Source organism: Diospyros lotus, chromosome 7 (genome assembly GCF_014633365.1).
Source record: "Diospyros lotus cultivar Yz01 chromosome 7, ASM1463336v1, whole genome shotgun sequence".
NCBI classification, from domain to species: domain Eukaryota; kingdom Viridiplantae; phylum Streptophyta; class Magnoliopsida; order Ericales; family Ebenaceae; genus Diospyros; species Diospyros lotus.
The window spans coordinates 19,123,179-19,150,118 of record NC_068344.1 but is presented as its reverse complement, the minus strand read 5'-3'; the positions used below and the strand labels follow the sequence as shown (position 1 = coordinate 19,150,118).

Below are 26,940 nucleotides of genomic sequence, written 5' to 3'. Positions count from 1 at the left end.
GGTGCAGCATGACCGGATGAAGCATGTCCGAATTGATCGCCATTTTGTCAAACAAGAGCTTGAGGATGGCAACATTAAGCTGACTTATGTTCCAACAAAAGAACAACATGCAGACATTTTGACCAAAGCAATGGGAAAACAAGGTTTTGAATATATAAGAAGCAAGCTGGGAATATTTGACATATATTCCTCAGCTTGAGGGGGGGTGTTGAAAGATAAAGATGCACAACCAATCCTAAAGGATTGAGGAGATGATCTGTGGATGAGATGAGAGGAATAAGAGGAGGATAGCTCTCCCAAGTTATCCTCAAGCTGATCTAATATATCTTGCGTATTATTTGTAGATTAGTTAGAATTATTTTATCTTGTTATCTTGTACTAGAATTTAGGAGTTTATCTAGTAGCTAAAGTTTAGGAGATAAGTTTGTATCAAACTAGGAGTCTTGTATATTTAATCCTAGCTGCTAATGGAGAAGAGCACGATAGTTTCCATTATTCTATCGGATTTCTTCATCACTAAAGGATTATTTATGGATAACTAATGGATAAAAACCTATTCTAACTAGGATTACTTGATATAATCTAATTAAGATTATAAAGATAATTCCAATCTAATTAGGATTCTAGAAAATAAAAGAAATTAAAATAAACTAGGAAACAAATTAAAGTAAATAAACTAATAAAACAATATCAGTTTCTACTTTATTCCTAAAATATTATTTCCCAAAACAATGCTCAACGACAAAGGTGTGCTCACTAAGGAATTCTATGCACTTAGCATGGCTAGAGTTCAACTTCCTTTGAGATTGTAAGTATGCTAATGCTTGATGATTAGAATATGGAACAAATTTTTGTGGCAATAGATAGTACCTCGAATAGCAAAGAGACTGAACAATAATATAGAACCCTTTGTCATAATTGAAATATTTTTGTTTAGCTTCATTGAGTTTCTCACTAAAGAATGCTATTGGTTGACCCTCTTGAATAAGAACACCTCCAATACTAATGTCAAATGCATCACAGGCAACCTAAAAATTTTTACTAAAATCATGCTGTCATAAGACAAGTGTTGTGGCCATCCTTTATTTGATTTCCTTAAAGGTTTTATCGGTTGAACTAGGCCACAAAAACTCTCATTTCTTCAAACAATCTGTAATTGGAGCCATGATAGTATTGAATCCTTTAATGAATTTCCTATTACAAGTGGCTAGACCATGGAAACTATGAATCTCTGACTACTATCCTAGGTTCAGGCCACTCTCTAATAGCTTGAACTTTCTCAGGAGCAACAACTACACACTAGGTAGAGATAATAAAGCCTAAGAAGAGCACTCAAGGTTGTAGAAAGGAACACTTTTTAAGATTAACATACAATTTGACAACCCTAAGAGTAGGAAAACTTGTTTGAGGTGGGTTAGATGCTCATCTTGGGACTTGCTAAAGATCAAGATGTCTTCAAAGTAGACAACCAAGACTTTTGCTATGAAAGGTTTGAGTACTTGTGTCATAACTCTCATGAAGGTACTAGGAGCATTGGATAGGCCAAAGGGCATAACTAACCGTTCATAAAGCCCATCCTAGATCTTAATGGAAGTTTTCCAACTCATTTCTAGGCCAGATACAAATTTGATGATGCCCACTAACTAATTAGAACCAGCCAACATATCTAACATATCTTTCAATCTTGTAATGGGAAATCTATACTTATGGTGATTTTATTAATGGTTTTACTATCCACACACGTTCTCCAAGATCCATCTTTATTTGGGGTTAAAAGGTTAGGTACAACACAAGGGCTAAGGCTATGTCGGACAAATCCTTTAGTCAAAAGGTCTTCCACTTGCCTATTCAATTCAGCTCCTTTTGGGTTCATTCTATAATGGGGCAAATTAGGTAATTGAGACTCGAGAATTAGATCAATGGCATGTTGGATATCCCTCATAAGTGGTAGGTCTCTAGGGAGCTCATTGGGCTAGATATTAGGAAATTCTTCTAACACTGGCTTCATCTTAGATGGAAACTCCAAACTCACAAAGGAACTCAAAATAGGACTCCTTAGCTATGATGGCTAACCCCTATCCACTTTTCTGACAATCTTTTTCAAATGCCTTATGAGCTATAAGATGAATGTGCTTTTTACTAGGAACTAGTGGTGCTTGCTTGTGCTTGGTCCTGGTCCTAGTGCTGCTACTAGAAGGTTTAACAGGGATCAATGTGAGTTTCTTACCCTTATAGTAAAAGACATGTATTTTCTCGCCCATAATGAACTACACTCATATCATAAAGCCAAGGGTGACCTAGAAGGATATGGGTAACATCCTTACGCAAAACATCATAGAAAATTTCATTGTTGTAACCACCCAATAGAATAGGTACAAGTCATCTCTTGGTGATTGGCAAAGTTGTGTTTTTCACCCATACAACTTTAAATGGTTTTGGATGTGGTTCTACCTTAAGGCTGAGTTGAGTAATTGCAGACTTAGAAACCATGTTCATGGTACTACCCCATCAATTACTAGTATACAAGTTCTCTCACCACTTGTAATGCATATTTGAAAAATACTAATGTGTTTCCATTCATCATCATGGACACTCTCAGTACACATCTCACAATGTTAACCTGTTCTACCAAATCAAGATTGTCATCAACCTCTTCCTTTCTTTCGAAAAATCTAGTGGATTAACCATTCCATCTTCATCAAGTTGATCGGCATGTTCAGGACAACGAGCAGCTATGTGACCTTTCTTATGACAATCATGCCATTAAATGGAAAGGTTACGAGGACGGGAAGTAGTAGGTTGGGAATTATTGAAAGGAAAATTTCTATTTCTAGCAATACTTTCCCTAGAGGCTGAATAAGAGACTGCCTTACTAACATTAGTATCTCTAAGGGAAGGCAGAGAGAAGGATCTTAATGGATGGGGGTTAGAGAATTGTGTGGGCACTCGATGAAGAGGATGGGCTTTAAGGTATTTTTCTATCTATAAGGCTTTAAGATAGGCTTCCTTTGCATAATCTCTTTTTGGAGTCATCCTCAATCCATTTATAAACCTTTGCAATGTAAATAAAGAATCCTCATTTAAATCACATTGAATGAGAAGATTTTCAAATTTAGTCAAGTATTCAGTTACACTTAAATTTAACTGTTTTAGATTTAGGAGTTATTGTTGTAATTGATCCTTATGGAAGAAGGGTATGTATTTCTCTTTTAACTTTTGCTTCATGATGGCCCATTGGTGATGGGAGGCTCATGTAATCTCTCAAAATTATGTTGAACAAATATTTCTTTGTAGAATCAATCAATCTCATTCTTGTGAAACGAAGCCCTCTCAATATTAGTCATGTTATACCAAGTGAAGTAATCTTCCATGTTATCCAACCCATCTAAAAACAGATTGGGGTCTAACCTATCGTCATACTCCTAAATATCTACTTTCACATTCCTATTGTTTTCTCTATTGTCTTCATGTCTATTCCTATGGGGCCGAGGTGTTTGCTTATATTCTTTTTCTAGATTCCTCTCATGATGTGTGTTGATTCTCGGGTTGCTACCAATAGGTTCTTCAAAGTTTAGACACTTGCAATCATACATAGGTGCTTCATGACTTGTATTTCTATCATGGGGTTGCCTTGGTTTGAAAGGAGGCAATGTCTTATGTGAGTGAGGAACCTTATTGGAAGCAATGTGTATCCCTGGGGTATTGAGTGTGCCATGTACAAACTCATTTGAATAGGGGGACTCTACAAGATTGTCCCCTATCTTTTGCTTACCTAGATTTTTTAGGACTTGTGCCATATGTTCAGTAAGTGTTTGTCAAGACCCTAGGTTTCGAATCTAGGGTTTTCAGTTGCAGCCATGGAAGAAGAGAGAGAGAGAGGGAGAAATGAGAGAAATTAAGGAGAAAACAGAGAGAAAAATAGAGGGAAATAGATAATGGATAGAGAGAAAATCAGAGAACTTGAAATCAATTCATTCATAATGTCTCGGTATAAGATGGTAGCTTTATATATAGCTATCCTCAATAGTTAATTGGTTACATTTGTAACTGATTCTAGCTTGTAACAGTTGCAGTGGTTTGTTGCCAACTACTGTAACTATAATGATTGTAGTTGAAACAACTTGTTGCCACAATTTCCGCTTCACACACTCGCACTCAACTCTCAAGAAAGACACCAATCCTCACACGGTTTTAACAGAATTGAATAGAACAAGAAACTCACACAATCACACCCATTACACCAAGGATTTATCCTGGTTCGGATCTCCTCTTAACTAGGAAGACCCTACATCCAGACTGACGAGGCTTTGGTTTCCACTATCTTGAAATCAGAAAGAACTTACACGCAGTGCCCTCACAACTGTATGAACCGAGTTGTCCTCCCTCGAGATTACAAAGACTTAGGCTTTTCTCTCTAGCAGTATACAATCTCACAAGATACAAATGAAAGACAGCGTTTTAAAAGACTCACCTCGAACCTCTATTTATAGACTATAGAGGCGCTAGTTACAAGGAAACAGTTACAAAAGGCTATCTAACCGGTAGTTGCCTTATGTGGCAGTTACCGTTACAAACTCCTGAATGCTTCTAGAAACCAGCCTTTATGCACTTCCTTTCTTGTATTCTTTCTATCTTCCAGGCCTTAAGGCTAATCTTAGGCAAACATTTTAACATAACTTAACCTGTTTTCTTCCATCTCCTATCTATAGCTACTCCTTATACAGTTTTTCAGTTATAACAAAAATAAATGCTAACTGTTATTCCCTCGACAACTAATCTGCTACAACCATTACTCTCTTGTAAGTATACACCCAAGGTCTTGACAGTGTTCCCTCTATATTTGAATGACTCTTGAATTGTTCATTTTGGTTGCAATGGATTTTATGGAAGTTTGTTTTGACTAAAGATCAGATGGTGCATTGGAAGAAGGTTGTTAATGTTTGTTGGGGACCATGCCAATGGTAAGGTGGAAGGCCAAGGTTTACATTTTATACATGCAAAAGTTGGCATGCTTAAAATGTTCTATATAGAAATTCTTATAGAATTTTATTAAGGCTTGTTTTCTCCAAAATTTGGTTGTATCATTTTTCTACAAAATCTGGTTGTGTAATTTTTTTTTGTATAAAAAAATTGCTTACTATAAAATTTGTTTTCTTGTCAATTATTTTTTTCATATTTTTTTCTTTTTACAACTTTGTTAAGTTTTTCTTCTATAAAATCTTTATACACAATTGTAATAGAAGTGTTTGGTTATATAAAAATTTTTACTTGTATGAAATTTGGTTTATTAAAGTTTACTTTTATAAAGTTTTTATATTCGCAACTTTGCCAAAGTTCCCTTGCATAATTTTTTTTTTGTATGAAAATTTTTATACAACTGTTTAGAAGTTTACTTGTACAATTTTTTTGGGCATAAAATACTCATAGAGATTTGTCAATTTTTTCATATAAAAATGTGGTTTGGCTATGAGAAAATAGGATGGATATGGATCATACGATTGTCAAAAAGATTATTCTGTCCCTTTTAGTAAGACTATATAGTTTTTGAATAAATTAAAATTATGTATTTAATGGGAAAAATGATAATTTAATTTAGTCATTAACATTCATTAGGAGAAAAATGTTAATGAGGGTGGTCTTTATAATTTTTAAAAAGAGAGGGGTATCATCTAGTTTTGCACCAACTCTTATGTGTAAATGTAACCCTAGGGTTTATGCACAGATAGAAATGATACTGGATAGAGACACAAGAAAGATTGTAATATGAACTTCTGAATTCGAAAATTGGAAATGAGAAAGAGTGCATGAGCTGCTTAATTAGGCAGCTTAGCACATTCGAAGGAGGCACCGCCTCATTACAACAATAACTAATTAAACAATAGCAACACATAACAACTAAAAACATAAGATATAAAACAGAAATAGCAAGCACTCATTACAAAAAGACTTTAGATGCTTCCACACTCTCCATGAAGATTGAGTATTTATTCTTAGACAGTCTTGTATCACCACTTGAACCAGCATATACAGGAGACACCTTCATTCCAAGTTTTTGACACAAATATATGAACCAGTCTTTAGACAATCCTTTAGTGAGAACATCAGCTAGTTGATCTGCTGTTGGAACATATCTAACTTCCACTTCACCATTTCTACCTTCTCGCGAACAAAATGTACATCAATCTCGACATGCTTGGTTCTAGAATGAAAAACCGGATTTTTAGCCATGCTCTTAGCAGCCAAATTGTCACTTTATGCTATAGGAGTAGCAGCACATGGATAACCTAATTCCAGAAATAGTGATTTCAGCCATATCAACTCAATTAGTCCAAAGGCAATTGCTCGGTACTCAGCCTCCCCAATTGATCTAGCAACAACCAACTGTTTCTTTGATCCCCATACAATAAGATTGCTTCCAAGATAAACACAAATTCCATTAGTAGATCGTCGAGTCACCTTGCAGCCAGCATGGTCTGCATCTGTATAAACTTGTAAAGACATATCATTCAATGAAGGAGAGAAGAACAACCCTAAGCCCATAGTCCCTTTAAGATACCGAAGTAATCTCTTATAAGCTAACCAATGTTGAGCCTTAGGATTGGACAGAAATTGACTCAACTTATTAACTGTAAATGCTATGTCAGGGCGGGTATATGTTAAGTACTGCAATGAGCCAATAAGGGTTCTGTATAAGTACGGATTAGAAAAGGACTTTCCTTCATCAGTTAAAGAATTTCTAGCAGCCATAAAAGTTGCACAAGGCTTGCAATCTTGCATAGAAGCCTTTTTCAACAAATCACCAACATATTTTGTTTGAGTTAGATATATACCACTGCTGTCCTTGTATGCTTCAAACCCTAGAAAGTAATTCACCAAGCCAAGAGTCTTAAGAGCAAAATCTGTGTCCAAGTCACAAATACAAGATCTAGGGGCTGTGGAATCCGAGCTTGTGATGAGTATATCATCAACATATACCAAAACAAATAGAACATAATCAACTGTCTTTTTGATGTATAAAGAAGCATCCGAAACAGCCCTAACAAATCCCCAACTCTGTAATGTTGTTTTCAGTTTAAGATTCCATGCTCGAGGGGCTTGTTTAAGCCCATACAATGATTTCTTCAACTGACACACATGACTAGGAAATTGAGAACATATGAAACCTTCCGGTTGAGCCATAAAAACTGTCTCAGTCAAATCACCATTGAGAAAAGCATTATTAACATCAACTTGTTGGATTTCCCAACCAAAAGTGACTGCTAAAGAAAAGAGAACTCTAATGGTTAGAGCTTTAATTACCGGGCTAAATGTTTAGCATAATCCACACTCAGAGTTTGAAGAAATCTCTTGGCAACCTAGCCTAGCTTTGTACTTAAGTATAAATCCATCAGCATTATACTTTACCCGGAAAACCCACTTACAACCAATTAAGTTCATATTTGGAGAAAAGGGAATCAACTCCCAGGTATCATTCTTCTGTAGAGCAGTATACTCTTGTTCCATAACCTTAACCCATCCTGAGTCTAAAAGAGCCTCACGAACGGAACTAGGTTCAATAGAACTCATTAAGGCATTTTGTGAATGGGAAACTAGTAGTTTGGATTTAGATCTTGTGATCATAGGGTGAACAAAGGGTGTTGGAATAGGTTTAGCTTTTGGTAAGGAAACTGAAGGTGCTAGTAATTGACTAATAGATGGGGAAAGATCTAGTGAGACATTAGGTGATGAGGCCAAACTGTTACATGTATCATTGGAAACAACACGAGACTATACTTGAACTGGTAATTGTGCTACTTGAGGACATCTTGAAGAATTAGAAACTGAAGAAAACGATTCTAAAAGGGCAGTAGAATATCCATTTAATTTTGAAGACTGTGATAAAGAAGGAGGAGGAGAAGAAGTAGAAAACAGAGTATGATAAGGAAACTCATTAGGATTGAACTGAACATGCCTAGATACATACAATCTCCCTGACGGATGCAAGCGCTTGTAACCAGATTGGGTGTGGCTATAATCAGGAAAAATACACTTGGTAGAATGGAAGTCAAATTTATGCTTGTTATAGGGACGAAGGTAAGGAAAGCAATCACAACCAAAGGGTTGAAGAATTGAATAGTTAGGCTGTTTGTGGTATAACAATTCAAATAGTATACCAGACTTTAAAGCCAAGGAAGGGAGCAGATTAATAAGATGCACTGCTGTTTGGAATGATTCATCCCAAAATTTAAGAGGAATATTAGCATGAGATAGCAATGTTAAACCTATCTCAGCTATATGTCTATGTTTCCTTTCTGCTACACCATTCCGTTGATGTGTATGTGGACAAGTAAACCGAGGTTGAATACCATTTTCTTGAAGATAAGGCAAGAAAGCTTTAAATTCCCCTCCATTATCAGTTTGTAATGCTTTGAGTTTAGTTTGATACTGAAGTTCAACAAACTTGTGGAAAGTGATAAAGACCCTCAGGGCATTTGATTTAAGTTTAAGGGGATAGAACCAAGTGTATCTAGTGTATGCATCCATACAAATTATGTAGTATCTAAATCCTTTTAACGGATACAACAAGGGCAGGACCGCATAGATCAGAATAATCCAACTCTAGAGGTTTAACAACAGTGATTTCATGTCTAAGAAAAGGAAGCTGACACAACTTTCCAATCTTACAAGAATCACAAAAAGATAAATTTGAAACAGACCAAGAAATACCAATTTTTTGTAACAAAAATTTGAGTACATTCAATGAAGGATGTCCAAGTTTATTATGCCACTGCTGAAAAATACTAACATTCTGGACTACATTTACATCTCTTGGCAGCTCATGACAAAATGAGTTTTGCTAGTTACACGAATCATGTTTATTACATGTAGTTAACGAAGGAAAAGCTGAAGAAACACACGAAGATCCTAGGGATTGAGCAGAGGTGTTGCCAACAACAGAACAAGTTGCTGGTGTCAGCCTATAGAGCTCATCCTTAAGATGTCCCCAAAGTAGCACCCGTCCGGAAGCTTTGTCTTTAATCAAACAAACATCCAAATAAAATTCAGTCACAACATTATGATCATGAGTAAGTTGTGACACTAATTAAATTTTTCTTCATACTTGGGACATGAAGAACTTTAGGTAAGGAAAGAATGAAATTTGAATGAGGCTTGGCTTGTAAATAACTAGTACCAATATGTGTAATAAGCAGTTGCTTACCATTGCCTATCGCAACTTTGTCTCCACCAGTATAAGGAGAATGCAAGGAAAGGTTGTTTAAGTTTGAGGTAATGTGATTAGTTGCCCCAGAATCAACAAACCAAGCTGGATCTGAAAAATTAGGCTAAGAAACATAGTTATCTGGTATGTAAGGGTTAGGATTAGAAGGACTACCATAGTGAAATCCTTGTATTGAACCCGTATAATTCATGTAGGCTCCATTAGAATCACTAAAGGAGGCCACGTAAGCTCTAGATTTTGACTGATTTCCATTACCTGCTATGCCAAAACCTTGATTAGGCATACGCTGAAAATTCCTATCAAATCGATGATAACATCGATCCACAAAATGTCTTAGTTTTCCACATAACTGACAATAAACTCTCTTGTTAGATGCTCTCTCGCGACCTCTGCCTCCTCTATTAACAAATCCACTCCCTCTTTGATTATATCCTCCTCTATTATTATTTCTAAAGCTGTTATTCTGTGTAGTAGGAATTGATGCCACATTTACATGCATAGTAGACACAATCAAAATTTACAGCATAATTAAGTGAATTCTTGACCAATAATCTTTGTTCATGCATCAATAGTAAGAATTGCACCTTTTCTAGATCTATATCATCCATTTGGTAGGTTTTAAGACTCGCAATTGTATCATACTCCTGATCTAGTCCATTGAGGATAGCAAGTAATAAATCCTTTTCATTTAACGATTCTCCAATGGCTTCCAAAGCATGTCCTACCGTTTTAATCTTTAGGATGTAGTCATTAACAAAAAGTGAATCCTTCTTTATAGATCTTAATTGTTATTTCAACTGGAACAATTTAATCGTTGTTCGACGAGAATACAAACTTTCTAAAGAAATCCATACATCGGTAGATGACTCACAGTGAATCACCTGCGCAAGCACTTCTTTATCAATTGTGGAAAAGAGCCATCCTAGCAGAAGCTGGTTTGATCGAATCCAATTTAGATATTTTGGATTGACTGCAACTTCTTCTCCTTCAGAATTAGGCAGAAATTTTAATGGAGGAGATGACTTATTGTGAAATGGTACAAGATCAAAAGCTTGAACTGTGGCGAGAATTTGAGCTTTCCAAAAGATGTAATTACTGGAATCAAGCTTGATCAGGATGTAATTAAAAGCTTTGGCTACCGCTGAAAATTCTGACTGAGTAGAGGTTGACAAGGAGGAGGAAGATCGAGGAGGAGAGGAGGAAGATGAGGCCATTAGGTTAGAGCAATCAGGCTCTGATACCATGTAAATGTAACCCTAGGGTTTACGCACAGATAGAAATGATATTGGATAGAGAGACACAAGAAAGATTGTAATATGAACTTCAGAATTCGAAAACTGAAAATGAGAAAGAGTGCATGAGCTGCTTAAATAGGCAGCTTAGCACATTCGAAGGAGGCACTACCTCATTACGACAATAACTAATTAAACAACAGCAACACATAACAACTGAAAACATAAGATATAAAACAGAAACAAGAAGCACTTATTACAACAAGACTTTAGATGCTTCCACATTATGGATGGTCATTGTTATTTATTCTCCTTTTGTGTCCCCATGTCTAGAATTCATGATGAAAAGATTCAACAATAGTGATGCCAACTATTAACTACTTAATGTAACACCTCTTTTATTTGTACTTGGGTCCAGTCGTGATAAGTGGTAGTACCTTTAATAGTGGAAGTGATAAGGGGATTACTTAATCTACAAGTTAGATTGAGGGAAAAGATACAAGCAAAATTTTAAAAAGATTTAGAGGGTTAGTTGCAATGAATACCCAGAGGAGAAAAAATCTTTATAGGGGATGACTTGAATAGTCACGTGAGTAGAGAAGTAGATCAATGTAGAGATGTGCATGGGGGTAATGACTTTGGAGACAGAAGGGAAAAGGTATTTTAGATTTTGCAATAGCATATGATCTCACTAGAGCTAATACCATTTTCAAGAAACAAGATGAACATTTGAGCATGTACAAAAGTGACTTATCAACTACTCAAATGATTTTTTTTCTTATGAGACAAAAAGATTGTTTTTGTAATGGATGTAAACTTATATTAGAAGAGTGTACACAACATGGATATATGGTCCTTGACTTTCAGATTAGAAAATGGAGGAGGAAGGATGGTAAAAGGTGAAGCCCAAGAATCAAATTTTAGAATTTAAAAGGCAAAAAATAAGTTATTTTCAAGGAAATAATGTGGTGAGAGAGATTGGATTAGGGAATGCAAGGCAAATCCAATGTGAAATGAGATGACTACTACAATTCTAAACATTGATAGAAACTGTTCTAGGTGAGTCAAAGAAGAAATGGACGGAGAATTTTTCCAAGCTGTTCAGTGAAACTGGATAAACAATTATTATGTTGGATATCTTGGTAATTTCAAAAAAGAAGGGGACTATATGTTCTATACACATGTTCCTTGAAAAAATTATAAAGTAATTGGACTAGATAATATTTCAATGGAAGCATGAAAATGCATGTAATAAGAAGGTATGCTACAGTTAATGAAATTATTCAATGTGATTCTTAAATGTGCCAGTTTATAGGAACTAAAAACTTCAAAATTGTGAAAATTACAAAGGAATCGAGTTAATGAACCAGACTATGAAACTTTTGAACAGGGTTATTGAGCAAAGGTTAGGAAAACAAATTAAGATCTATTAAATCCAATTTGGTTCTTTATCTCTACTGGGTTAACAATGGAAGCTATATACTTGCTAAGATGCTTGATGAAAAAGTCTAGGTATAAACAAAAGAGATATATGTAGAGTGTTTATAGACTTGGAAAAAAGTATAGCAAATTCTTCGTAGAAGTCTTATAGAGATTTTAGAGAAGAAGGGAATCTAAGTTGCTTACATATATTAAAAACATATCTTGGAGCATAAATATGTGCTAGAGAACACATGAAAAGAATACTAAGTTTTTTTTTTTTTTTTTAATTATAGTTTGATTACATCAAGGATCTGTTCGTAGTCCTTATTTTCTTTTCTTTAGAGATGGAACTCACAGGGAAGGAATATCTTAGAATCCAAGGGCTTCTTGTAGCTGTGTAGAAATGAATATGAGGAATGTACGTTTAGTAAAAATTGAACTGTGGATGATGTTATAGTGAAACTTAAAGATTAAGTTATTCTAACAAAAGATTAGTTCATATATCTCATTAATTTTGAAAAATATGAGGAGATTATGGACGGTGTTACTCACAAAATTATGTCTTGATGGTTAAAATGGAGAGGTGCTTTTGCAATTTATGTGATTGTTAATCCTTAAAAGAAAAAGTTTTATAGACAACAATAAGACCAACTCTGCTGTATAGGCACTAACATGTGTACAATATAAGCATAATTGAGATGAGAAAGTTATTACAGATATATGTCAAGAAAATGACAATAAAAAATGAGGTTGGTAACAAAGTTGGAGTGGCGCCAATTGAAGACAAGATGCTGAACATACAATTATGATAGTTTATTCATGTGGGAAGAAGACCAATATATCTCTTGCGAGGAGAGTGGATGAACTAGAAGATCTTTGTAACAAAAAAGGTGAGGAAGATTAAGAAAAACTTGGTGAAAAGCTCCTTGTTATGACATGAGATATAATGCTTTTGAGAAGATATTATTATTAATAAAAATGACCGGTTATAATTAGATGCATGTACTTGTGATTGTTCAAATTATTGGTTAACCTCATTACCTCTAGCAACCAGCAGGTGACTTTATGAAGTTTGGTTTCCAATTCAGTACCTATATTTCTTATTGTCCTTATTTTTGCAGCTTTTGTTATTTGGAGGGCATGGGACTGGTGGTTGGTTGAGTCGTTATGACATTTATCACAATGACTGCATTGTCTTAGACAGAGGTGAGTGCTTCTCTTGTTGTATGGTATAGTTGTTGGGACAGGAATTTGTTCTCCTGCAGGTGGCTCCAAGATGATTAAGTTTCAAGGTATACAAACTGAAGGACATTAAAAACAAATTGTTCAATTCCTCATTTATTGTCTCCAACAGTCCAAAGATATTTTTATCTGAATACTGGGGGTTTTGGGGTTGAATTGAAACCTCCCTTTGATTATATATCATGCTGTGTGAGGAATGACATAAACCAGGTATGAACAAACAAACAGAAACAGGAATGCCACCGTGGTGGTAGCCCAATGGTTTGAGAGTTTTCCTGTCTCTTGGGTTTGGGGTTCGAACCTTAAACCCATTTTGCTTTTGGGATGACCCAAACCCATGATGCTAAAATGAGCAGTGGATGTGCGGCATGACCCTGTGCATTGTGGTGGGGCTTGGGTGACGGTGTCATCTTCTTGACAGTAGCTATTGATTAAAATTGAGCATTCACTAACGAGCAAGGGCCTTCATGGTCACACCCAGGGGGTGCTACACCTATTGCCCCACCTTCCTCTATTACTTAGCAAATAAAAATAAAAAACTAAAAAGAACAGAAAAAGTCACACAAATACACATATGTTTTATTGTGGTTTGGCGCCCCCCATTCCTGTGTCCACTCTACAAGGTCCAACTTGACCTTGTGTTCCACTAATCACCTCCCTGAGGTTTTTCTCACCAACTTCACATCATGAACTTGGGCAAATAATCCCCTCATTTTCAGGTTCTAAGTAGCCACTACACAACTTTAGCGAGCCTTTGCCTACCTAAACATTACAACAAAAATAGCGTTTAAAGAGTTGTGCCCAACACCCATAGGTTGGACAAAATGGATACAATAAAGCTTAAAACTAAAATAGTAGAAGAGAATTTACAACCCTTTGAAGAACCAAGACTTTGTTCTTTCAAATCTGATTTCTCAACATGTTAGAAATCCCTAGAATGTTTCTATGTTTAAATGTGAATATTGATTCCTTTGATCCCTTCTTTTTATTCAGGATCAGATTATTCCCTCCTTTTATTTAGGATCTGATTTTGATCCTTTCCTTCTATTTAGGATCTGATTTCCCTGTTAATTGTTAGTTTTGCTTTCCATCTAGGGATCAGCTCTGTATACATGTATCAGAATTCTGTATATGCACAATACATAAGAATTATCATATATATATTTTTTTTCATTCTACATGGTATCAGAGCCCCACGCTTTTAGGTTCACCTATTACTCCACCGTTGCAATTACCGGGCTTCATTGCTGGTCCTCTTCTAACCGTTCAGGCCTTCATCACCGATCAGTAAAACAACATTCATTGCTGATTTGTTCTTTTACCTTGAATCTTCACGTTCTGTCAAAGCATGGTAGATCCGGGCCTTCATCCACACTCTGAAGAGCGAAGATGTCAGAAATCTCACGAACGAAACCTGTTGCATTACTGGTTGAAGCTTCTACGCTGCACTCAAATGGGGAACTCCAAAATATGAATCCTTTGTATCAGCTGGACGGAAGGAACTATCTACAATGGTCACAAATTGTGAAGACTTTCTTAAAAGGACGAGGGAAAATTAGTCATCTCAATGGTAGCGATCCAAGCAATGAGGATTTGAAGTTCCAGGCATGGGATGAAGAAGATTCAATGATAATGTCATGGTTTTGGAATTCAATGCAACCAGAAATAAGCAAATATTATATGTTCCTCACTACTGCCAAGGCAGGTTGGGACACCGTTCAAAAAACTTACTCAAAGATGCAAGATGCAGTGGGTTTGTATGAGATCAAGACTAAGATTTCAGGTATGAAACTATGCAATCTTTCAGTTACTGATTACTGTAATATGATGAATGGTATATGGCTAGAGTTAGATCATCATGACAATTTGAAAATGAAATGTAGTGAAGATACTTAGATCCTCCTAGAAGCTATGAAAAGTGATTGAATTTTCCAATTTTTTAGCTGGATTGAATGTAGAGTTTGATCAAATCTGGGTCCAAATCCTTGGAAAGGAGAAACTGCCTTCTCTCAGCGAGGTATACTCAATGGCCAAGGAGAGGAAAGCTAAAGAATAGTCATGGTGGATTCTTAGTTGACTTCTGGATCAGCTATGGTTTCTATCAAGAATTATGATGGACGCAGATCTCCCAATGGAATGAATGAGAAGGGCTATGAAGGGAAGCAGGAATCCACAAAATCCAACAGGGAAGGATCATGGTATACTCACTGTAAGAAGTCAAGATACGCTAAGGAGGCATGCTTCAAATTACATGGCAAGGAGCAAGTTCTGAACTGAATTAAGGACCAAAGGGATTAGGAAAACTGTACTATCAAACAAGGAGAGATGCCCTCAAAAAGGGAAATTGAATTCAAGGGATTCAACAAGGAGGAGATAGAAAAGTTGAAAAGTTTTCTTGACACCCGTTCCCCTAGTTCTTGCTCTCTTGCTCAATCAATCCGGTAAGTGCTTACTTAGTATCAATGCTAATGGAAATCCTCACTCTTTAACTTTTGGGTCATTGACTTAGAGGTGGCGGATCATATGACCTACAATACTGCTACTAGGGATGGCAATTGCAACCGAAACCGGGGGGAATTGAATCGAAATCGAACCAGTCAAAGCGGTTAAAAACTGTTTGACTTGGTAATAGTTTGGTTTGGGGAAAAACTGAATACTGTTTCAATGGGTATGTTTTGGTTATGGTTTTCACTAAATTCAAACCAAAACCTGAACCCAAACCGAACCAAATGTGTTGGTAATTGAACCAAACCAAACTGAATATACATATATATGATATATATTTATTTATTTAATATATTATATATACACATAATATATATATTGACTAATGCATTTTTTTACAAGTATTTTAACTAATGCATTACAAATATATAAAATATTTAACATTTATAAAGTAATTAACAAATAAAAATAAAACCTAATCTTAAATCATTTTATTTTTATCAGTCAAATAATTATATCTAAGAAGTTTGAAGTTAATTTGTAACTTTATGCAAGAAGAAGGTAACTTTATTAGAGTTTGTCTTTGTTTGTTGTGGAGTTATCAAAAAGTTTTATGAATGATATTTGCAAGAGTTTGTCCTTGTTTGTTGGTATGGATCAAACTAAAAAAACTATGGTTAAAACCGAAACTGAACCGAAATCGAATGGTTTGGTTATGGTTTTTAATTTTTAAAACCAATGGGTAATGGTTTGGTTTTGGTTTTAGTAATTTAAGTTTGGTTTGGTTATGGTTTTGGCAAAAATTGAAACCAAACCGAACAATTGCCAACCCTAACTGCTACCCTTGATTCCTATCAACCATGGTCTGGAGACAGGAATATCACAGTTGTAGATGGCAGTCCCATTGCAATTACAGGTCTTGGCCATACATGCCTAACACCTTCTCTCTCCCCTTAATAATGGTTTACATGTCCCAAGACTTTTCATGAATCTCATATCCATCCATCCACTAACTGAGTCTTTGAATTGTTTGATTATTTTTTACTCTACTCATTGTGTATTTCAAGAATGAGATTTGGGGAAGATGATTAGATATGGTAAGGAGCGGGATGGGTTGTACTACCTTGAGAAGACATGTTGGATCCATGGATAGTGGTGTTTGGTTCTCTCTTAGTTGCTCTTCTCAAAGTTCTACTGGAGGTCATGTTGTTTCAAACTTGTCAAAAATTCGATTAGAGCATTGTAGGCTCAGTCACCCCCCCTTTGCCTTTCTTAAATAGATGTTTTCATTTCTCTTTAAAGATCTTGATGTTAGTTCCCTTCATTGTGACTCTTGTGCACTTGCCAAACACCACAAGGTATCATTTCCAATAAGAAATAAAGTGGTCTCCTAACCTTAGGATGATGAAATTCCTTAACTGGATCTTCCAAACTCGCTGACTTACCTGACCATATTGATGCAGCCAAACCTTAACCTAGCTAGGTTGACTCACCCAATAGGTTAATTTGTGCATATTTCTAGACTTGACCACGATCCTTCAGCTGCAAAACTAGGTGAGCAACCAGAATCTGATCACTAGTTGACTTAGCCTCCAAAGAAGAAATTTACAAGTCCAACACATGTTTACTCGAGTCAATTCAGCTCCAATGCGAGTTCCCTCATTTGACCAAGACCCACGATTGAGGTAGGTTAGCAAACTCACTGACACTTCCTCTCTTCATGATATAGTTGAACCTTCCACAGATAAACTCATTGATACATCTTCTCTTCATGATACTTGTATTGAACTTGATCTTCCTATTGCTTTGAGAAAAGGAAACCAAAGTTGTACATAGCACACTATTTCACATTTTATTTCCTATGACAAACTCTATCTTCAACATAAAAACCTTTTTCACTAGTCTCAATTCTAATCGATATCCCAAGAAGTGTGCAAGAGGAATTGAAAGACAAGAATTTGGATCCAAGCCATGAAAGAAGAAATAAATGCTTTGGAGAAAAAATAAAACACGGGATATTGTCATGAGACCAAAGGGAGCAGTCCTAGTAGGGTGTAAATGGGTGTATACTTTAAAGCATAAGGCTGATGGTTCCCTGGAAAGGTACAAGGCAATATTAGTGGCTAGAGGATATACTTAGAAGCATGGGATTGACTACCTAGAAACCTTTGCCCCTTTGCAAAGATGAATACAATCCGTGTTTTGATATCCTTGGCTGCTTGTTTTGGTTGGAGTTTACAATAATTTGATGTAAAAAATGCCTTTTTACATGGAGACCTTGGGGAAGTGGTGTACATGGAACTACCACCTGGGTTCAATTAGAATGTTGAACAAAAAGGCACTTTATGGCTTAAAGCAATCTCCAAGGGTGTGGTTTGAGAGATTTGCACAAGTAATGAAGAAGATGGAGTACAAACAAAGTTGGGGGGATTATACTTGAAGGGGGGCGAGGCCCAAAAAACCAATGCTTGGTGGATCAACGCAAGGGACACCGGTTTTTAAATCTTTTCATAAACCTAACAAGCAACGGAAGCAAAAACTACCCTTGCGAGACCTGGTATAAATCATCCATATGCTCAAAACATAAAACCAACCATAGGGGGATTTCAGAAATACCTATAGGATGATCTTCCACCTCGGTTGTCCACAAAAGAAGCTCTAAGCTCCTCCCACGAACTTGTAAGCCGGGTGACAAACCTGCCTCCTCGAGCGAAGAGGTCCTAGTTCGTCTATGCCCGAGCTGCCACTGAACCCTTCTTAGAGCACGACTAACACCCTCTTGAAGAAGGTAATGCAAGGCTGGAGAGATTCCTCAAGGGTTGCCTTGGTTATCTAATAGCAAGTAGATCTTAGAAGGAGAAGAAGAAGCCACACCAAAGATAAAGATGAAGAGAAACCTACGTGAGAGAGCCTCTAGATATTTTTCTCAACTTCTCCAACCTTCTATGCGTGCAAGCTGGCTTCTACTTTCTTCTACCACCTTCCAAGATATTTATGCACGACATAGGGAGTTAGGTCCGGCTCAAAACATTCGATAACTTATAAGGCACGGTTGACGGTCTCACAAGAAACTGTTGACCGCCTCACAAGCAACAATCAACCAGTCCAATCGGTCAATAGCCACAAGGCTACCGGTCGACTGACCATAACTGCCACCATGCAATGTTGTACTTTGCCTTGCTATTAACACTTAATAGCCTTTTCACTAATCTTAGTGAAACCAAGGTGTTGTTAACTCTTAGCAGTGTGCCCCGCTAACACTTAGTGGTCTCCCATAAAGTTGGATCTCTTTGGTTAACAATTAACTGCAACCATCAACATTAACTCTTTAATAAGGAGGAACACACTTATAGCAATGGATCCCTAATCGGCGCAACACTCGTTGTGCGTGTGACTTTCTAGTTCCATAGCCATATAGCAATCAAGACATGTCAACTCTTTAATGCCGGTCAAACACTTCGACTTACTAAGAGAATCTTTCCAAATCCCCAAAGCATCCTGAAAGATCTTGAGTATCCCCTTGCCAGGACTCAGGATGATCCTAAGGGTAATGAAGTCTGAACTTCAAATGAACCCATTAAGGTTCTTCGATTATCGTGCACTTTAATCCTTCCATTGACTAACATCCTGACTGAATGAGAGTCACGGACTGATTAAACTCACAAGGCTTGATAACTATGACAGATCTAGTACGGTGTGATCAAAGTAACATTTTGGAACAATTTTCGACATCGGAAACACTTTCCGATTAGGCTCATCCTGGCCAGGAGTGTATCAACCACTACCAATTAAGACTACATAGGATGTTCACCCCCATCTGTTGGAGGACAATGGATCCCATTAGCGAACATCTGCCTCCATACACCACTGCTTGAAGACCACATAGAGAACATTCTCACCTCTTACTCCTGATGGTTCTGTTCAACGGTAAATCTTCGACACCAATGCACAAGACAACGCTGTCGCCTCCGGTTAAAGGATCAAATACACAATTGAGAACCAGCAACAGATCATTAATCATAAAAGCCATGTGATTTGTCGCAGGCATCACATTTAGTAGATGTTCAACTAACACCCTACCTACATGTCTATTATCTGCATCTCATGCAAGATGGCATATGACTAACCACCCATACTCATTAGCATCTTATGCTAAATAATAGTAGTAGCACATGTGCTAGTCCATAATAGATAAATCATATTCCCCTTCTGATAAATCTTAGGACCAGGAATTCCTTTAAGAAATCTTGAACTAGAAATCTGTGTCATATCATTCTTAACACTTAAGAATCAAATCTTTACTAGGAAATCTAAGGACTGATTCATAAATTAAAACGGAGAGTATGAATGAAGATATGTCCTTATATATATGAAACATATATTATACAAGATAACATCATTAGTGCCATTCACATACATCACATGTAGTGTAAATATAGCATTTAGGGCACTAACACTAACACTCGGTTTATCAAGAACTCACCTAAAGGGGAGGTTACTGCATTTTTGGTGTACATGGATGACATTATAGTGACAGGGAATGACATGGTTGAGAAAAGTTGTTTAAAGGACCAATTGGCTAGGGAATTTGAAATCAAGAATCTTGGAAGATTAAAATACTTCCTTGGGATACAGGTAGCTTATTTTAAGGAAGGTATCTTCTTATCTCAGAAAAAGTATGTGTTAGATCTATTGAAAGATATTGGAACTCTAGGACGAAAAGTTGCAAGTATTCCAATTGACTAGATCACACACAAGGCCAAACATATCCTTTGCTATTAGTACAGTTAGCTAGTTTATGAATGATCCAAGAGAGGAGCATATGCAAGTTGTTCAAAAGATCCTTCACCATTTGAAATCAACCCCATAAGAGGTATTTTGTTTCATAATCCTGTACCAATAAGTCAATCTTTCCAAAATAAGCAAAGTTGTTCATTTACTGCTGTAAATGTATGTCACGGGACTATAATGTAAATAAGGAGATTACGAAGGTAGAGGGATAATATGGAGTAGATTGGTAGTTACAGCACATGGGTCTAATTCAAATGTAATCCAAATGTTGGCACTAAGGCTTGGTAAATATAAACCAACCTTAGTGGTTAGGAGAATCATCCATTGAGAATTCAATTGATTCATCTCTCTCTCTCTCTCTATTTCTTTCTCTCTATCTCCCTGTTCTTCCTTCTTTCCTTCTGATCTATCAATTCCTGCTCATTGAATTGCGAGAGAATTCTCATTGAATTGCGCAATTTGGTATCAGAGTATCATCTTGGGCGATCGAAGTAGGAGATGGCGGACGAAACTAGGATGAAGCAGATGGAGTCGTAGTTGCACCAGGTGTCGATGACGATGGAGGAAAGGCAAAGTAGGATGGAGGTGTTGGAAAATTCTGTGGATCGGAGAATTGAAGGTGCGGTGAATGTGTGGCACGAGGAAAGGAGTTTGCAGATGGCAAGGCTGGAGGATCAAATGAGGGAGCAGGGTCAAGCCCTTAGAGATCAGATGCAATAGTTTGTTCTGATGCTTACTCGCTAGACTTTGGTAAGTATTTCACCTGAATTTCCCCCGAGAGAAAGATCTGAGTCGATCTTACATGGCCAGGAGGTAACTTTTGATCAGAGGGATCGGCAGAGTTGCAGGTTGAACCGTAGGTGATGGAGGAGAATGTAAGAGTCAGGAGGCAAGGCAACGGAATCGGATTGCACCAGCTCCCTACGCCTAAGATGGAGATATCTCTATTTGATGGCCAAAACCCGAGGTGTTGTGAAAGGGTGTTTAGCCTGTACAATGTAGTTGAAACCCAAAAGGTGACACTGGCAAACGCTTATCTAAATGACATGGGAGGCGCATGGTATCAAGGCTGGAGTGGGGTGAAGGAAGAGTACACCTTGGGGCGGGGGGGGGGAGGGGATTTGTGGAAGGGTTATGTGAGCGGTTTGGTGAGAAGAGAATGCTGGATGTGGTTGAAGGGTTCAATAAGATGAGACGAAAGGGATCGGTGCAAGCCTATCAACAAAGGTTTGAAGAGTTGAAGGCCCTCATGTTACTCTCAAATCCTACCCTCACAGAAGGGTACTTTGTGTCAAGCTTCATTAGCAGCTTGAATGAAGAAATCCATCCCACAATCAAGATGTTTCAACCCAAGACTGTCCAACAAGCCGTTGAGTGTGCCAAACTTCAGGAATTGACAGTGGAGGCACTGGTTAATAAGCAAAAGGGTGTAAATAAAGGGTGGCAGATGGTCCCCTTGCAAGAAAGTAGTAGAGGATAGGGTAGGAATGGAGGAACCATGCACTAAGGCAGCAAGGGGTTGGCAACCCTACCAACACCCCCTCAACCATTTCTAGGAAACTTGGTGGAGTAGAGGTGATTGGTAGGTCTCTGCTTTAGGTGTGGAGACAAATACACACCAGGCCACCAATATAAAAGGTAGTTGTTGCTGCTAGAGGGGACAAAAGAAGATGTGGGAGAAGAAGAGGATAAATACAATCAAGAAAAGGATGAGGAAGAGGAGAAGGTGGAGATCTCCTTACATGCTCTAAGAGGAGTGTGATAGAAACTCACTCTTTTGATTGAATTTTGTACTAAAACAGTAGAAATTCAGTGTTTACAAGGATTATAGCAATTGCTAGAACGTGTATAAGCTAAAACTACAAATCGGCCTATTCGAGAGGGCCTTCTCTCTCCCACAACTGTTGTTCAGAATTTTCCTCCCCTTTTATACCTTCTCTTCATTTCGTTGTAGCCACGTGAATGAATATTCTTCCCCTAACCGACTTTGGACTCTTTTGCCCTTGAGTCAATTTCCATGGCTGCCCTTGATTTCCCCTTGATTCCCCCCCCCCCCCCTTCCTTTTACGCCTCTGATAGGTATGAATAACGGGGGTCCTAACATTACCCCCGCCCAAAAGACACACCTTGTCCTCAAGATGGAATTCAGGGAATTGTTGTTGTATCTAATGGTAGGGCTCTCAAGTTTCTTCCAAGGGTGGCAGCCCCTTCCATTGGATAAGAACATCAAGGCTCCTCAAATTCTTCCCTGTGCCTAGCCTTACTCCCAATAGAAATTCTGGCTCCACCCTCATCTCCAACTTAGTAGTGAGCTGGTCTGGAATTTTTGTCGTCTCCTACATTGCTCCTTTCGCCTTGCGAAGCTAGGAGACATGGAATATGGGGTGGATCACGCAGGAAGGTGGTAGGGACAGCTTGTATGCCACCTTCTCGATCTTCTTCTTCACAACAAAGGGCCCATAAAATTTCGGTGACAGTTTCTCGTTCACCCTAGTAGCCAACGTCTTCTGTCTATAGGGGCGGATTTTCACATAAACCAATTCGTTAACCTCAAAGTGCACGTCTCGTCGCCTTTTATCTGTTATATCCTTCATTCTTGCTTGTGCTCGCTGACCATCAGACTAAGAGTGGTAGGAGGTGCTTAAATTCAACTGAGTGCCTTGCAACTTGAATAGTTCTTCCCAAAAATGGCTGACAAATATTTTATCTTTATTGGAAACGATAGAGTTTGGAACTCCATGCAATCGAACAATCTCCTTCACAAAAACCCCTGCTATGCTGGTTGCTGTAAATGGGTGCCTTAGAGTAATAAAATGTTCGTATTTACTGAGTCAATCCACCACCACCAAGATAGAATCCATCCCCTGCTGATTTGGGCAACCCTTCGATGAAATCCATGGATGCATCTTCCCAAATTTGACGAGGGGCTTGAAGTGGCTACAGCAAACCTCCTGGCGACAGTGCCACATATTTATTTTGCTGGCACACAGGGCAATGTCTAACAAATCGCTGAATATCTCGCTCCATCCCTGCCCAATACACGTTGGCTAATATCCTATTATAAGTCTTGAGAAACCCGGAGTGGGCCCCAATTTGTCCATCGTGTCCTTCCTTTAACACCAGAGGAATGAGAGTGGAGCTCTTAGGAAGATATAATTTCCCTTTGTACAACAACTGTCCATCCACCCATGCAAACTTGGGTTTGTTAGTGGGATCTTCTAGCACTTCCCTAATAATTTCCTAAAGTGTCTCTTCTTCCTCAAACCTCCTTTTTGAGTTGGTCTAGTTGCAATACTCGGGGAATGATGAGGGTCATAAGCATAACAGGTGAATAGAGGCAGGAGAGGGCATCCACAGCTCGATTCTCCAACCTTGGGCGATATTGAATCTCAAAGTCATATCCCATCAATTTCACAACCCACTTTTGGCACTCCGAATTAACTACCTGCTGTTCCATCAAGAATTTAAGGCTTCGCTGATCTGTTCGTATAACGAACCTTCGCCCCAATAAATAATGTCTCCACTTCCTCATCGCGAAGACTATTGCCATCAACTCCTTTTCATACACTGACTTGTTTCGACCATTGGGATTTAAGGCATGATTGAGGAAAGCGATAGGCCGCTGCTCCTGCATCAGGACTTCCCCTAATCCATGTCCCGACGCGTCTTATCTCCACAATGAATTCCTTTGAAAAGTCCAGTAAAGCCAACACCGATAGTTCTATCATCGCCCTTTTAAGAGATTGGAAAGCCTTCTCCGTTACCTCATCCCAAGAGAAATTATCCTTCCAAAGGCGATCTGTTAGCAGCCATGCAAGCTTGTCGTAATTCCTTACGATCCTCCGATAATACCTTGTAAGGCCAAAAAATCCTTGGAGTTCTCGTAATGACTTGGGGCTGGGCTATTCCAAAATCGCTTTAACTTTAGCACTATCGGCAGGCACACCTTCTTGTGAGATGACGTGCCCTAAATATTCAACCTCTCGTTGCCCAAACTTACACTTTTGGGCATTAGCATACAGCTAGTGAGCGGTTAGGACCCCTAATACACACCTCAGATGTTCCTTTGTTCACCCATATTCTTACTGTAGACCAAAATGTCATCAAAAAACACCAAAACGAACTGTTTCAAGTGTTCCTTAAAAATCTCATTCATCAGTGATTGGAATGTGGTGGGTGTATTTGTTAATCCAAACGGCATGACTAAAAATTCATAATGACCCTCGTGGGTGTGAAAAGCAGTATTCGGGATGTCATCAGGTGCGATTCGTATTTGATGATATCCCAATTTCAAGTCTAGCTTAGAAAAAACAGCAGCCCCATGTAATCTGTCCAATAACTTTTCAATGACAGGAATAGGAAATTTATCAGGAATTGTTACCTTGTTTAAAGCCCTGTAATCCACACAAAATCTCCAACCATCATCCTTCTTCTTGACTAGCAACACAGGGATGGAAAATGGGCTGATACTCGGCCTGATAAGACCTACTGCCAACATTTCTCGAACCAGCTTCTCAATCTTATTTTTTCTGGAGATGGGGGTAATGATAAGGTTGTACGCTTATCGGAGGGACTCCGAATTGCAACATAATCATGTGATCCCTCCTCCTGTGCGGGGGCAGCCCACACGACTCCTCAAACACCTCCTTGAATTCTGCCAGCAGCTCCTGCAAATCTGCAGGAATTGACTCTTTCGCCATTTTGTCCTCAGCTGTCAAACTCCCGAACTCCAACAACACTCCTCCATTTTCTCAGAATGCCTTCATCATCGACTTCAAGGTTACCAATGTTTTGCTAAGTCTGGGGTCCCCATGCAGTGTTACCATCATACCCCCCTGATCTAAACTTCATAACTAATGAGCCCCAATCTACTTGGGTCTTCCCAAGCATGGCTAACCACTTCATTCTGAGGATTACATCTGCGCTTCCCAACTCTAATGGTAGGAAATCCTCGACTACCTCAACATTTTGCAACGTTAGTGTAACCCCCTTACACACTCTAGCCCCTTGTACAACCATGCCTGACCCCATGATCACTCCATAACCTCTCATTTGAGTCCAAAGTAGCCCCAACTTCTATACCAGTTCAACAGCTATGAAGTTATGGGAAGCCCCACTATCGATTAAGACCACCACTTCTTGCCCTTCAATTTCTCCCTTGATCTTCATGGTCTGTGGAGGTGTTAACCCCACTACAGAATTTAGGGATAGTTCCACCACTTCCCCCATTTTAATTATGTCTCCTATTTCCCCTAAATTCTCCCCTGTTTTAGCCCCCTTTGTTTCTTTTTCTCCTTTTTCTATTTCCTCCTCATAGATTACCATCACCTGCAGCTCTTTGTTCTTGCACTTGTGCCCCACCGAGTACTTCTTATTGCAACGAAAACATAAACCCTTCGCCCGTTTGGTTTGCAACTCACTCTCACTCAGCCGTTTAAAAGGAGGGTTGCTCTACTTACCGACCGTTGGTGGTTGGTGTGAGGAAGTTAGGCTGGGTGTCGCCGACTTCGGCGATGCCGACAGAGGGGGCCGAATCACCGTCGGCTGGGGGTTTGTTGTTGGGGTGGAAGGGGCTAGTGCCTGAGATGGGCCTGATCCAAAATAACCTCCACGAACCACCTGATTCCTTTCCTCAATCCATTGGGCCAGATCCATCATCTATTCCAGTCTCGTTGGCCGCAGAACCCTCATCTCCGCTCAGATATCTGGCCTCATGCCATTTATAAAAGGGCCTTCCATAAATGCTTCTGGCAGCTCTTCAAGCGGTGAGGCTAGAGTCTCGAAACAAAGGCTGTAGTCCTTGATGGATCCCAACTGCCTAAGCATGAGGAATCTCTCCTCCATGGTGCCTTCTTGAGTCGATCGGAAATGACTTACCAGCATCGCCTTGAGCTCCTCCCAACTCTTTACACGCTGTCGCCATTGCTCCCGTTAAAACCAGGTGAGAGCAGCCCCTTCAAAACAGAGCGTTGCCGAATCTAATTTCTCTGCTTCGGTCAATCGGTCCACGGTGAAGTAACGCTCTGCCCTAAAGACCCAACCATCGAGGTCGTCTCCCTCAAATATGGGCATCTCCAAGTGTCGATTGCTCACCTCCGATCTTTCAAAGCCCGCCGCCTTCATCCCTCGCCCTTTCTCCCAACACCAGTGTCTCGTCCACTATAAAAGAGGAACCCATGGGTACGTTCTCTTCACCTCGTTTCCCCTTCTTATCCTTCCCCTGCACTTCCCACTACTCTATTAGTAAGTTGAATTGGTCCAACATCATCGTCATGTTCTTCTCTATTTTTGCACCCTCTGGAATTCATTTCTTATGGAATCCAACCTGACTTGCAATCCCTTCATTCGTCCTTCTATTTGTTGTTGATACATCTTCAATCTTCCCTCTAGCTCCTCGACTCTCTCAAAAACGGATACCCCCATGGATTAGTGCTCTGATACTAGAATGATAGAAACTCACTCTTTTGATTGAATTTAGTACTAGAACAGTAGAAAAGGCAGTGTTTACAAGGATTACGGCAATTGCTAGAACGTTTATAAGCTAAAACAACAAATCAACCTATTCGAGAGGGCCTTCTCTCTCTCACA

At 38.6% G+C, this 26,940-nt stretch overlaps 2 protein-coding genes across 2 annotated transcripts in view; both read left to right on the top strand.

Moving 5' to 3' along the window:
* The window catches only part of LOC127806212 (protein GLUTELIN PRECURSOR ACCUMULATION 3), a 79,762-nt gene that overhangs the window by 22,631 nt on the left and 30,191 nt on the right, over positions 1 to 26,940 (top strand). Inside the window, exon 10 of the mRNA XM_052343351.1 lies at positions 12,996 to 13,080. Coding sequence (XP_052199311.1) covers positions 12,996 to 13,080 — 85 coding nt within the window. The remainder of the gene's footprint in view (positions 1 to 12,995; positions 13,081 to 26,940) is intronic.
* LOC127806213 (uncharacterized) lies at positions 13,087 to 15,636 on the top strand. Its single transcript, XM_052343352.1, has 2 exons — positions 13,087 to 14,899; positions 15,060 to 15,636. The coding sequence occupies exons 1-2, from the start codon at positions 14,506 to 14,508 to the stop codon at positions 15,170 to 15,172; spliced, it is 507 nt and encodes a 168-aa protein (XP_052199312.1). The 5' UTR covers positions 13,087 to 14,505; the 3' UTR covers positions 15,173 to 15,636.

Bases quoted from the DNA above. Each gene is read 5' to 3' on its own strand.
- LOC127806213 (XM_052343352.1), top strand. From the start codon at position 14,506: ATGTCAGAAATCTCACGAACGAAACCTGTTGCATTACTGGTTGAAGCT. The intron at 14,900-15,059 runs GTATGAAACTAT...CCAATTTTTTAG, and splicing joins GATCAAGACTAAGATTTCAG to CTGGATTGAATGTAGAGTTT.